The sequence below is a fragment of the Herpailurus yagouaroundi genome, unplaced genomic scaffold, assembly GCF_014898765.1.
Source record: "Herpailurus yagouaroundi ecotype Mexico unplaced genomic scaffold, PumYag 200, whole genome shotgun sequence".
In the NCBI taxonomy this organism is placed as follows: Eukaryota; Metazoa; Chordata; class Mammalia; order Carnivora; family Felidae; genus Herpailurus; species Herpailurus yagouaroundi.
In genome coordinates this window covers 2827256-2841108 of record NW_024412431.1, presented here as the reverse complement: position 1 = coordinate 2841108, position 13853 = coordinate 2827256, and the positions used below count along the sequence as shown (strand labels likewise).

General features: G+C 57.0%; 1 protein-coding gene across 6 annotated transcripts in view; it reads right to left on the bottom strand.

The window, feature by feature from the left end:
• Positions 1-258: 258 nt before the first annotated feature.
• Positions 259-13853, bottom strand: part of PDE4A (phosphodiesterase 4A) — a 43328-nt gene continuing 29733 nt past the window's right edge. For 5 of the 6 annotated variants that reach the window (XM_040449864.1, XM_040449863.1, XM_040449865.1 and 2 more), the window contains 13 exons: positions 13542-13578; positions 13348-13418; positions 12549-12598; positions 12267-12379; positions 8619-8712; positions 6907-7130; positions 5420-5518; positions 5163-5327; positions 4845-4944; positions 4567-4721; positions 4241-4363; positions 3633-3815; positions 259-1266 (listed from right to left, as the gene is read on the bottom strand). In XM_040449864.1, coding sequence (XP_040305798.1) covers positions 577-1266; positions 3633-3815; positions 4241-4363; positions 4567-4721; positions 4845-4944; positions 5163-5327; positions 5420-5518; positions 6907-7130; positions 8619-8712; positions 12267-12379; positions 12549-12598; positions 13348-13418; positions 13542-13578 — 2104 coding nt within the window. In that variant the 3' untranslated portion in view covers positions 259-576. Of the gene's footprint in view, positions 1267-3632; positions 3816-4240; positions 4364-4566; positions 4722-4844; positions 4945-5162; positions 5328-5419; positions 5519-6906; positions 7131-8618; positions 8713-10218; positions 11379-12266; positions 12380-12548; positions 12599-13347; positions 13419-13541; positions 13579-13853 lie in introns of those variants that run through there. The other variant, XM_040449868.1, reaches the window with a different exon arrangement.

Genomic DNA, 13853 nt, shown 5'->3' with positions numbered 1-13853 from the left:
GGGGGGGGGGGGCAGTGCGCCAGAGAGGGGCTGGAGCTGGGGCCTCCCACGGTGGCAGCCCCCCCCCCCGAGTCCCCCGCCCGGAATGGCTATTCCTGGTTGGGTTCCGGAGACCCTTCAAAATTCAGAAGAAAAGCCCCGAAGGGAGGCGTTATGCCTGCTTGGGCCCAGGCCAAGAGCCCTAGGAGGCCGGAAGACTGAGCCTGGGGCCTGGGGCAGGGGGAGGTGGCAGGAGATGGGACACAAGGGGTAGTCGGGAACAGGAGATCTACAGTTGCTGTGTTTCATCCTGTTTTTTTTTTTTTTTTCTTTTTCTAAAAATGTAACAATTAAAATTCCAAAAATAAAATCCCTTCCGGGACCTCCGCCCCTTGTTCCCCAGCCCCCACCTCCAAAAAGAGGCCCCGTGGGTGGGGGTGGGGGGAAAGAGGAAAAAAAGAAAAGAGAAAAATCCCCACTTTTCTGTTTTCTTTTTTCTCTGGAGGCCCAAGAGTCTTTGAGGCAGTGGAGGAGGTGGTCGTGGGGTAATGGTGGCGAAGGGAGCCGGGGAGAGCAGGAGGGTGTCGGGGCCGGGGTTCAGGTAGGGCCTCCAGCTGACCCCCACCCCCCAGGAGCTGGGAGTGGGGGGGGGTCCTCGCCGGACGTTCCTGTGCAGGCACTGCACGCCCTCTTGGCAGCCTGATGCTCTTTTTGGGCCCCCGCCTCGGCCGCCGTGGAGGGGAGGCCCGGGAGGCCCGGGGTGTCCTCTGGAGGGGGCGGGGTCCTCAAGGCGGGCGGAAGGGGGCTCTCGGCAGACAGGGCCAGGGGGCTGCTGCGGCCTACGGCATCCACGGATGCGTCTGGGGACGTGGCCTTGTCCTTGCCCGCAGCCACACTACCGGCCGAGTCTGCTTGCTGCGTGCAGCAAGGTTCCTGTACCTTCCCCTCCGTGGGCATATCCTGGCCATCGACCTCCAAGAGTTCCTCAGCTGGGGACGCATCCTGAGCCCCGGACAATCCCTGCACCGTAAATGCACCCGGGGCGGTAGACACCTCCTCCTCATCTTCCTCTTCCAGCGTCAGCTCAAACTGGAACTTATCAGGTGGGGGTGGGTGGCCTGGCCCCCTGGGCTCCTCCTCAGGTGGCGGTGAGGGGCTCTGGCGAATGGCGCTGTAGTACCAGTCTCTGTTGTCCTCCAACGTGTCCAGGATCTCCTGGGCGTCTGGGTGGACCAGGTCAGCCCACGTCTCCCACAGCGGGTGCACGATATAGTCGATGAAACCCACCTGGGAGAGAAGGGACACCGGCGTCAACAGGCGGCCGGCTGTTGCAGATGGGAGGGCCATGCTGTGGGATCTGGTAAAGTCTAAAAGGCGCTGATAGCATTTAACCTAGTAATCGTGCTCCTCCAGATCCGACCCGGAAAAACTCTTGCACAGGGAAGAAAAAAAAAAAAAATCACATATGACATGGAAACAAATACTGGAAACTTCCACCCATCTGTCAGTTAGCAATTAGTTGTAAAAAGCCGCGGGGGTGCCTGATGGCTCAGTTGCTCAAGTGACCAACTCTTGGTTTTGGCTAGGCCACGATCGTAAGGATTGTGAGTTCAAGCCCTGCATCAGGCTCTGTGCTGACAGCTCGGAGCCTGGAGCCTGCTTTGGATTCTGTGTCTCCCTCTCTCTCTGCCCCTCCCCTGCTCATGCTCTGTCTCTGTCTCAAAAATAAATAAAAACATTAAAAAAAAAAGAAGAAGAAGAAGAAGAAGAAAATCTTGATTTTTCTTGGTGGAGGCAATACTTCCCCAATATAGGTGAAAACTACATTTCCCAGCCTCCTTTGCAAAGAGAGGGTGGCAATGTGACCACATGTAGATGGAAGATCTGGGTCGGGATGGGCATAGGGGGTAGGAGTGCTGCTTCAGCTGGCAGAGACCTTTCCTCCTTACGATGTGGCCAGAATGGTTAGAGTTTCAACAGCATCCGTGACCATGAGAGGCGTCTCTAGGGACAAAGGTCCCATGCTTCGGATGATAGAAGAGCAACACTGAAATCTCCTTAGGTGCCTGACTATTTCATGGAGCCAAAGGGAGCTAAATTCTTTCTCTCGACTTTTTTTTTTTTTTAATTAAAAAAATTTTTTAATGTTTATTTTTGAGAGGGGTGGGGGAGGGGCAGAGAGCGAGGGGGACAGAGGATCTGAAGCAGGCTCTTGGCTGGCAGCACAGAGTCCGACGTGGGGCTCGAACCCGTGAACTATGAGGTCATGACCTGAGCCAAAGATGGACGCTTAACCGACTGAACCACCCAGGTGCCTCTGGACTTTTCTTACATGCGAGAGAATAAAAATGGGGTGTCTGGGTGGCTCAGTCATTAAGCATTTGAATCCAGCTCAGGTCATGACTTCACAGTTAGTGAGTTTGAGTCCCACATTGAGCAAGCAGGAGCCCCGCTTTGGGCAAAAACAGGAGCCCCAGGTGAGCCCTGCTTCTCTCTCTCTCTCTCTCCCTCCTTCTCTCTCTCTCTGCCCCTCATGGGATTCTCTCTCTCTTCTCTGCCCCTCACTCACTTGTACCCTCTCTCTCTCTAAAAAAAAAAAAGAGAGAGAGAACAAAAATGAAGCCTTATCTCGTTTGAGTCACTGTGAATTTGTAACTCCTCAACACCTAAATGGCCATCCACAGGAGAAAAACTATAGACCCCATCTGCTGTCTAGATCTGTGAGAATACTACAGAGTCGTCAAAAGGGATGAGCTAAATCTATACGCAGTAACACAGACACATCTCCAAGTCATTGTTTGGAAGAAAAGGCAAGCTGTATAAAAATGGGTACATACTGATAAAATTCATATTTTTTTAACAAAGCAAAACCCCTGAACTATTGCTATGAGGTTGCCCGTAAATGTAACTACGTAATAAAGCCTATGGAACTGGTTTTCCCGGGCGTTGGAGGATGGGGTGATCTGCATGCTCAAAGGGACATTTGGAAGTATCTAGAGACATTTTTGGTTGTTGTAATTGGAAGGGAAGGGGTGGAGGCCAAGGATGCTGCTCAAAATCCTACAAGGCACGGCCCCCGCGACAGAGAATGACCCGGGCCCAAATGTCAACAGCACCAAGGCTGGGTAACTCAGGTCTGGAAAGGCGTGCACAGTGAGCCGGGAAGAACAGGTCTTGCCAGGGAGGAGACTGGGAGTGGGGAGGGCGAGAAACTTTCACATCCACACTTTACAAACAAGACTGGGTTTCCGTACCTCTTGTCAAGTTAAACAAGCACACGATGATGCGTCATCGCATCTCATTGCAAAATCCCACCAAAAATCAAGGACAAAATCAGCAGCCAGGTTACAGGGATACCGAGAGGCTGGAGCGACATGAGGTCTGTAACCAAGAGCTGGGCAAGTATTATTATGGATGCTAAATGAGAGAGAACTGTTCCACTCAGGTCTACAAGTTTTGAATCCAGAGGCCTGGTTTTGGCTATTCTGTAGAAGGGAAAATGTTGCAAATTTCCCATCAAGGCAGAAAAGGAAAGAAACACACACACACACACACACAGAAAAACTTGACTTTGTGGAGGGGCAGGTCGGGAACTTCTGGGTCTCGGAGCTCCAGGCCAGCATGGGGTGGGGAGGCCCGCTTAACACCCGTACCTGAGACTTCTCCACCGAGGCTGTGTGCTTGTCGCACATGGGGCTGATCTCCATGCCCCGCTCACGTTCACGGTCCCCCTGCTGGAAGAACTCGGCCATAATGCGGTCGGTCCACTGGCGGTACAACTCGAGTGGCTTGGTGGGGTTGCTGAGGTCTGCACAGTGCACCATGTTCCGAAGGACCTGCGTGAGGTGGGGGACCTTCAGAGGCCATGCCCCCGTCCCAGTCTGGGACCTCACGCTTCCTTACCTCCCCCTTTATTGGGAGAGTGAGGTAGGGGGATGTGGAGAGAGATAGGGGAAATGGGGAGGGGGGAGAGGATGGCAGGGGGAGAGCAAAGAAAGAGATCGTGGGGAGAGGAGAGAAGGAGGTGTTGGCAAAGGCAGAGGAGACAGGACGGGGTGATGGAGGAAGGGAAGAAGTAAGGAGGGATGGTAGGAGATGGGAGTTGGGATGGAGAGAGGGGAGGGGAGACCAAAAAGAAAGAGACAGGAAGAGGGGCAACATGGGAGCTGCAGGCTGAGGGAGGGGGGCAAACGGGACCCAAAGGGGAGAGAGAAAAGGAGAGAGGGTCCGGTCTCCTTGTATGGTTGGGGGGGGGGGGCACCTGGATGCGGTCGGAGTAGTTGTCCAGCAGGAGGACCCCCGAGCTGGTCACCTTCTTGGTCTCCACCATGGTCTTCAGGTCTGCCAGGAGGGTCATGTGTTTGGACATGTCCGTGGCCAGCACCTGTGGGTGAGGGGCCACTGAAGCCCTGCCACGGGCTGTACTGACCCGAACTACGCCTCTAAAGCTTTCCCCTAGCACAACCTGTTCCCAGTGCCCACAAAGGACGCCTCTCGCGGGGCTTCCTGGCCTGGACTCAGACCCTGCCTCAACCCCAGTGTCAAAGGCGCCCTTTTCCGTTCTGGCCCCGCCCCTGCCCCGCCCACCATGTCGATGACCATCTTGCGCAGGCTCTGCCGCTGGCGCTTGCTGAGGTTCTGGAAGATATCGCAGTTGTCTTCCTGCAGCAGCTTGAAGCCCACGGCCAGGTGGTGGTTCTCCAGCACCGACTCATCGTTGTACATGAGCGCCAGCTCCGAATCTGCGGCCCAGGCCCAGGCAGGCGGTCAGGGGAGGGTGGGGCCGGCAGGGCCGCCTCGAGGGGTGGGGCAGCGCAGGCCCCGCCTCCAACCCGGCAGGCCCCGCCCCCGTGGGGGCCACTCACTAGTGTTGATGAGGAACTGGTTGGAGACCCCAGGGTGGTCTACGTCATGAATAGCGGCCGCGAAGAGGGCGGCAAGAATCTCCAGGTCCGTGAACACAGCCTAGGGGCAGAGAGGGGGGTGGGAGAGAGGCGGGTTAGAAAGATGGGGGATCTGAGAGACAGGGTGAGAGAGAGATGCGGGTGCCAAAGAAGACGGTCAGGAGGGATCGATGAGGACCGGGAAGGCCAGCGTCAGAGAGACACGGAGGTCAGGAGATGGGCAACGGGCAGTCAGGGAGGGACGGGGCTGGGGAGACACAGGGGCCAGGCAGTGCTCACATCTAGCGCGGGTGTGGCCAGCAGCACGTGGGTGGACTGCAGCACATCGGCCGCGTGAAGGCTGTTGTGGTAGGCCACGTCGGGGTGGTAGTGGTCCTCCAGGGTCAGCATATATGTCACCATGGTGTCCACTGGGATGCGGAATTTCTTCAGCAGGTCACGCTCCTGAGGGTAGGTATGGGGAACGGTGACTCCCGAGAGCTCTGCTCTCCGCCCGGCCCCCTTCCGCTCACCCTGCCCCACTCAGCCCGCCCTACCTGAAATATCGTGTACATGATGCAGCTGAGGGAACGGCCTCCGGCGTATTCGGATACGCAGAAGATGTTCAGACCCCACTTGTTCAGGTTCTCCAGTTCCTGGGTGAAGTAGGAGGCCAGAGGTCAGCAGCCCACAAGACCCAGGGCCCTGCCCCTACCCACGTGGGTAAGAAGTTCCTCTTAGTTGATCATCACCCCTCTCGACTCTTTCCTAACAATTCAGAGCTCTGGTCTGAAAGTAGCACTGTCATTGCCCACCGGGTGGGCTCTGTGCTCAACACACAGAGTTGACTGTCCCCGTCCGACCAGGCCAGAAAATAATAAAGCAACCACAGCGCCTGTGTACTGAGTGACTTTAAAAAAAATTTTTTTTAATGTTTTATTTATTTTTGAGAGCGAGAGACAGAGTGTGCATGGGGGAGGGGCAGAGAGAGAGGGAGACACAGAATCTGAAGCCAGCTCCAGGCTCCGAGCTGTCAGCACAGAGCCCGATGCGGGGCTCAAACCACGGACTGTAAGATCATGGCCTGAGCCGAAGTCTGACACTTAACCTCTTAACCTTAACCGAGGAGCCACCCAGGCGCCCCCTGAGTGACTATTGTCTCCCAGGCATTATGCTAAATGCTTGATCTCATTTGGTTGGTTGGAGAACCAAAGCTCAGAAGTGATGTGACCTACCCAAGCCCTTGCATCTCGCAAGTGGCAACGCTGTGGTGTGAACTCCGTTTGGCTGACCCCAAAAGCACAGTTTGGCTTCGGAGCCAAATAGCTCACCAGCACCAGGGGGAAAGGAACTCGGGCTAATTTTCCATGGCTCTCCAGAATCTGGAACGGTGCCAGCACACAGTAGGTGCTCAGTAAACGCCGGGTGACTGACTGGGCACTGGCTAGTGCTGGAGTTCAGGTTACAACAAATGTCAGCTGACTGAGCCAACAAGAGTGCACTGAGTCCGCTGTACAAACCCATGTGGGAGCCCCTTGGCGTTAGGTGTCACGGAGCTGAACCCAGGTCTGGCCTGTAGTGGATGCTGTTGGGGTTCGACCCAGATCCCCTTCACTGACCAGTGCACCTGTCCTCCTGGGTGGGTGCTGGGACTGTTGCTTACAAAGACTCACAGCTGCTCTGTTCTCCAGAAAACTGCTCTTGCCCCTATGGGAGCTACATGGAGGCGGTAATGCTGTCCACTCTGGGGACTGCCCACAGTGGGGTACAAAAGTCCCGCACTCTTGCCTCAAGGTGGGCTCAACTCTGTGGCACTGCTGACACTCCAGAGCTCCCAGTGGAGTCAGGCGGAGGCCAGATTCTGAGGCCACCCCCTTGCTTAGCTTCTTCCTCTCCTGCTTCCTTCACTCTTGCTCTCCTGAGAGTCTCATAAGCCAAGTATGCCTGGATTATCATTTCAGACTGACCCAACGCCCGGTCCTTCTCTGGGCCCCAGGAGACTCCCTCCCCTCTCTAGTCCAGGGTCTGCTGAGACCCTACTCACTTGGGCCAGGAGCTCTTCTTGGTTGGTCTTCACCCCAAAGCGGGGGATGCTAGAGTCACTCAGGCTGCTGCTATGCGTCAGCTTCTTCACCCCCGTGATCTGAGACATGGGCTGGAATTGCGGCCCAGGGGGCGGGGGCTGCTGGGAAGGTCTCTGGCGGGGAGCTGGCTGTTTTTCTCGATCCTTCATCGTGGGTGATGGAATCTCCACTTCATTCTGCTTGTCTGGAGCAGATGGAGGAGAGACAAGCATGAGACTCCCACAGAGACCCCCTCATCTGGCCCTCACTTCCCCTGGGCTCCCCACTGTGCCCTGGGAAGGCTCACGCAGGAGGGCAGACCCCTTCAGGATGTCATGCTGTTGGTTCCTTATAGGCTGGAAACCAGAGGGAAGGGAGGAATTCTTCTGGGAGGTGGTGGGCTGGAGCAGGGACCCTGGGACTGGCCCGGAGCATTGGGGTGGCCCCAGTCTGATAGCCAGGTTTGACAAGGGGGTGGCACGGGAAGTCAGGAAGCAGGTTGAGGATGCTGGAGAGAGTAGCTGCCTGTCCTGTATAGGCAGGGGAACTTCTAGGGCAGGGGAGACACCTCCATGGTGACTAAGAGTGCTGATCAGGGTGGACAGCATGGGGAAGAGGGAGGGAAGGGTAGTCTCTGGCTCCATGAGCCCCACCCCCACCCCACCCCTTTAACACCAGCCTGCCTGGGGGGCCAGCCCCAGGATCCCTTTTCCTGAGCTTTCAAGGGCTTCCAGAGCTGAACCTGGGCCACCCATTGTGACCTGGGGCCCTGCCAGTCAATAACGGGGCCTAATAGGGGTTATTTGCATGCCATGCTCCCATTGGCTGGATCTCAGAACTCTGCACGGCCACACCCCCACTGGCGGGAGTATTTGAAACTCTGAACCCTTCTCTTGGGCTTGGCGTAGGGTGGTTCTCCAGAATTTGGAAACCTTTGGTGATAAATTGAGAGGGTAAAATTATCCTGAATTTGGGGGGGGCATATCTTCAGCTTGGGCTCTTGGATAAAGAGATTAGGATGAGTTGGAGGTCCCCATGAGCTTGAGGGTTCTAATGAATTTGAGGTACTCTGTATAACTGTATTAGGTATCAAAATTCTGTGTGTGTGTGTGGGGGGTCCTACTGAATCTGAGGGTCATATCAAGTTGGGTGATTCTCCCGAATTTGGGAGACCTTTCAGCTTGGAGGGTTTTGAAACTTTGAGGGGGTCTTTTATGAGTTCTTAAGGACAGCCGTTCCCTTAAGTTTGAGAACCCTACCGAGTTTGAGCATACCTCTTGAGTTTGAGGGGTCTCCTGAATTTGTGGGGGGAAATCCAAGTTTGGATAATCTACTGAATTTGGGGAGGCCTTTCAGCCTGGAGGCATTTAAAGTTTAGAAATTCTATTTGAGTTTGTGGGGTTTTTGGGGCCTTGAGTTTGAGAGTTCCGTTGTGGTCCCACTGAGTTTGGGGGGGCTTTTCTGCTTGGAGAGATTTTTTTAATGTGGAAGTTCTATAAAAGTTGACATCCCTCTGGGTTTAGGGGCATCGTGAGCATGGGAACGCTTGAGCGTGGTAACCTTGATCTTTAGGGAATTAAGAGTCAGGGTCCCTCGGGCAAATGTGGGCAATGGGACCTGCGGTCTGGGGCAGCCCCCTCCAATTCAGGCGTGCAGCCTCTCCCCGCACATACGAGCGGTGCCTTTCACTCACCCAGGAATGTGGTGGAGATGTACTCAGAGACCTGGTTTCCTGACCTGCTCATCTCTGACAGGTGTGTGAGTTCACGGTTTAACATCCTCTTGAACTAAGGTGAAGGAGGCAAGAAGGAAGGAATGATGGGGAGACAGGGCAGCAGAGGGTGGAGGATGTCAGCCCCTCCCGAGAAACTTCTGAAGACCCCATGAGTCCTTCCAACTTCTCTGCTCAGCCAACAGAGCCCTCAGCAAGCTGCTAGAGGGGAGGGGTCAGCCCTTCCTCTCCTCCCAGGTCTGGAGGGGGGCCCCAGGCTTGGAAGTTAGGACTCAGCATACCCCTCCCTTCCTGAGGAAGGGGGGCACCCCTCCCCAGACTTCCTCTTCCTCCAGCCCAAAGGAGGAGCCAGAGGGGCACCTGTGGAAGGGAGGGGCTCCCGCTTAACAGTGAGCCAATAGGGTGTCAGGAGAATCCCGTCGCCATGGCGATGGGAGTCTCCTTAGCAACTCCCCCTCCAACCAGCTGCTGAGCTGGGGGGATGGGGGGGGGGGGGGGGGGGGCAGGCCACAGGCCCCTTAACCCTTGCCTTCCCAGAGCTACCCTGGCCCACGTCTTCCCAAATATGGAACCCACTCCCAGGGCGTCCAGGCCCCCAGCTCCCAGCCCAGTTTGGAAGGAGACAATACGGTCTCTCCTTTGCAGGAGAGAATGCAAGTTCTGGGAGAAGAGAAGGTTTTGCAGGGGCAGGGGAGCACAGTGAGCTGAGGAAACCTTGTTCGGTCATCCAGGGGAGGGGGGTTCCCATCATAGCCCCCTCTCCCCCAGTCCCAGGAGGGTGGACAGATGCACAGATGAGCAGAGGATACCCCGGACCAGGCTTGGAGGTCCCTCCTGGTCCCCCCAAGCCACCTCACACAAGTGTCTGCTGTGACATTGTGCAGGGAGGAGAAAGGGCATTGGTTCCCCGCCCCCAAGCTCCACTGAAGCACCCCCAAAGCAGAGCAGACTCCGTCCAGAGAGGCAGGAGGGACACTTGATGGGAAGGGTGAGCCCACGCAGCCCACACCAGGATGGGGCACTTACTCCTCCTAGTGCTGCGAGAGACACGTACACAAGAAGGACCCACAAAGTCACACAACCACACACAGAGTCACAGACTACCATCTTACACGGCTCTGCACAGCCACAGACACACAAATCAAGGGACACACACGATAAGGCAGTCACAGACACTTGGGGTCACATGCCCCGGGGAAAACACACAGCTCCGGGTTCACAAACACGTCCCAACATACACCACCACAACCAGAGCCATGTGATCTCAGAAAGGGCCACACCGTGACCCAGGCAAATAAGCATATGGTCAGACAGCCCCGCACCGCTGTAGACACATACACACGTGAGTACCGACACACCCAGCAAGAGACCCACATCCCCAGCCACCCGCTATCCCCACCCAGCCCTGGGCCACACACAGACACAGACAGTCACAAGGCTTCATGTCCAGGCAACACACGTGCACAGCCGCACACACCCGCCCAGACCAGGGGCTTGAGGATCCAAGGTGGGAGGGCTAGGGCCGAGTCTCCCTCCCATCCTCCACCCCGACTTCCCCTACCTGGTCCCACCAGCCCACCAGCCACGGCTTGGAGCAGGTCTCACAGAAGAAATCCACCAAGGGCATCTTGGAATCTTAGCCCCGCTCGGGGCTGCCGCACACAGAGGCTGGGCTTGGGGAGTCCCGGGGTTAACAGCCACTGTGGGTTTGGTGGGGGCGGGGGGGTTCAGGGCAGGTGGGCAGTGCAAGGGGGAGCCGCGGAGGGGCCTGGGCCGGCCCAGCGGGGCTGGGGGCTCCCTTCCCCTCCGCGCTCCCGATAGCAGCCCTGGTTACATGGTCTGCCAGCCCCTGGCCCTGATGGGCCCCCCCGCGGCAGTAGCTGGAGGTGGCCTGGGACCCCTGCCCATGGGGGGGCAGGGCGAGGGTCCCGGGAGGTGGCTTCGGAGGCTCTGGGCTCCGTGTGCGCGCCTGTGTGTGTGCGTGTGCGTGCTCACTGCAGCACTGGCAGGCTGCATGCGACGTCAGGTGGTGCCGGGGGTGGGGGGGGCGTTAAAGGGGCATCGGAATCCACGGGCCTGAGCCAGGACCCAGGTGGGGCTGCCGGGGAAAGGCAGGGAGGCACGCACATCCCCGACAGGACGCGTCCCTTCCAGGGACACACCCAGAGACAAAGACACACGCCCAGACAGTCCACACACTCACATACACCGAGATGCACCTTCTATACCAACACACGCACTAACACACACCACACAGTCACAACTCCGAAGTCCAGCCCTTTCGCAGGTATACAGCTGAGTACACGGAGATAGGAACGCCTTCAGGAACAGCCCTCCCAAGAACACAGACTCACACCCAGACACGGAGACACACACCTGGGGACACACACCCAGATATGCTGCACACACTCCACACACCCACGGGCACACTTTCAGACAAACACAAATACCATGTGGCCTTGGACACAAACATACCCTGAGAAACCCATAAACAAATGCTCGCATCATACCCACAACCACACACACACATCATTTGCAGGAACACAACGGCAAACCTACATTTAGAGACAGTCACATTCTCAGAGGCTCGGCACACTCTCAGAGACACAATCACCCTCAGACGGGAATGTTCCCAGACAAACCTCCACCCACAGGTATGTGCACCACCCCCAACGCAGACACCTCCACCTGTATACTCATTTCCTGATAGGCATCTTCCCACGCGGGCTACCACCGTGCCGCACAACTCCAGGAAACATCATTCATGCCGCCTGTTTTCCTGGATGGTGTCCTCTGGAGTTGTGCAGTACACAGACCGCACAACTGTACATGGAAGCCTTGCACCCTCTCCTGCAGCCCTGCAAGTGCATGCATGTGTCTGTGCACACACGTGGAGTCACAGACACATGGAGATACACACTCAGATTCATACCTAGACCAACTCACACTTGTATACATACATACACCTCTGGCACAGCCCCCACACACTTACAATCTGGTATAACCGCTTGTGTGCACCCATACATCCTCCATACAGACACATCTGCACATTACTCGTGATGTACCCTCTTGGAACATCCCCTCACACCCCGTCTTGTGCTGCAAATGTGTAGCCAACAAATTGACAGCTACACAGACCCACAGTCACACACACACACACACACACACACACACACACACACACACCTGTAGACTATACAAGCATTGGACAACCCCCTCAAGAGAGATGGCAGCCTGCATCAGATGTACAACCAGGCACATATGCCCCCACGCACTAGGCTTCCCCCACCCCTGGGGGAAGTCAGAATCTGCTAGAACACGCAGCCCTAGGGTTGGCCCTGCTTAGGAATGGGCGCCCCCCCCCCAGGGCCCCCCCCCCCTCCCGCTTCACACATTGGCCCCGCCCCAAATGTGTCCTCCCCCTCAGGTCCCGCCAGCAGTCAGCCCCACCCCACAGGCCCAGGAAAGGGTCCCCTCTCATTGGCCCCATCCAGATACTGGCCCCGCCCCATGGGTGGACCCGCCCGCAGATCCCACCCAGCGGCTGGCCCCCATCCTCAGGCCCCGCCCAGGGGCTAGTTCCGCCCTGCCGGCTGGGGGCCTCCTCACCTTGTGAGATGCCATCTCGCTCACTGAGCGGTAGGTCTGCATGGTCTCCAGCTGCTCCAGGCACCAGTCCAGCTCCTCCAGTGTCTCCCGGGCCAGTTGCTGACATGTCTCTTCTGGAGAAGGGGCAGCATGGGTGGTGACCCAGAGGTTCCAACCCCGAGATGATGGGGGTCCACCAAATGAGTGGGGAAAGGAGGTAAGACAGCCACCACCCCCCCCAGGTGAGGGGTCCCCCACTGGAGCAGCAAGAGGGGCCCTTTCCCACCCCTTGGGCTTTGTTACCTGACAGCGTGGCCTTACAGACGGGGGTTGGGCCGCCCAGTGGGGACCGTCTGCAAAGAAATGGGGCTCCAACATCAGCCTGTGTGCCCCCAGATTCCTGCCTCCCCTCTCTATAATGCCACCTTTCCTTTTTCTGAGCGCTCCCTGTGTCCCACGCATGCCACCATGTGCTCAGCCTGCAGCCTCTCTCAGAGCCCCCGTGAGAACCCATTTTACAGATGAGAAAACGGGCTCAAGGAAGCGAACAGGCTTGCTCAAGACCACACGGCTGATCAGCGGCAGGGTCAGGTCCTATGCCTCCAAAGTTCCTGCAACTCCCAGAGGGACTAGCAGCTCTCAGCCAAGCGCCTGCCCCCAAATAATCACTTCTATTTAGTGAGCACTTACTATGTGCTGGGCAAATGTTCTCACACTTTCCATGTATTATCTTCCAGACTCCTCACAGCAGCATCTATTGGAGGCGCTATTAAATTCCCATTTTATGGAGGGGGAACAAAGGCACCACAAGACGCTATTTGCCTGGAAAGTTGGCTTTGGGGCCGGGAGTGGCCCCAAGGCTGCGGCACCTGGCTACCCTTGGCCTCACCACCACGTGTCTGGACCCCTTGATCTTTATTTTTAAAAGTTTGTGTCTTAGCCATTCAAATTGCAATGGTTTGCTGGCTCAGAGGGAGCTGCTGCCTGAACAGAGGCTCAGAGAGGTCAAGTTCCTGCCTGAGGGCACACAGCAGAGCTAAGAGTTGAACCCAGGTGTGCCTGGCCTCATGATCATGAATGTTGGGGCCCAGCCTTGACTTACTTGTTGCTGGGAATGGGCACATTGGTCAGGAGTGAGAAGTTGCTTCGAACGCTCCGGAGACTGGCCAGCACCTGGGATGGAGGGAGAGCCAGCGGTGAGGAGAGGGAGCCACCCGGAGGGGCTGGGGCTAGGTCCCTGTCCCCAAGTGTGGGGGAAGGTTGGAGCCCCTTCCTTTCTTAGGGGAGGGGTCTTACCTGGGCGAAAGGTGTCACAATGAGGTCCTCAGCGTGCCTGCAACCAAGGACAGGGGCAGGTCAGGCGTCCTCACTGTGGGACACCCCCGGGCCTGGGTGAAAAGGGGCTGGGGTGCCAGAGAAGCAACTCTCTATGGGGGTTGGGCTGAGGGTAGGCTGGGAGGTTGGGCGGGGGGGAGCCTCCAACAGGTGAGGGGAAAGGGCGCTTACACCTCCCAAGGGTAGACACCCTACAGGGGCTGGTCTTGGAGGGAACGGTGGCCGGACAGAGGAGCTCAGGTGGGTGGGCAGGGAGGGGGTGTGCAGAGACAA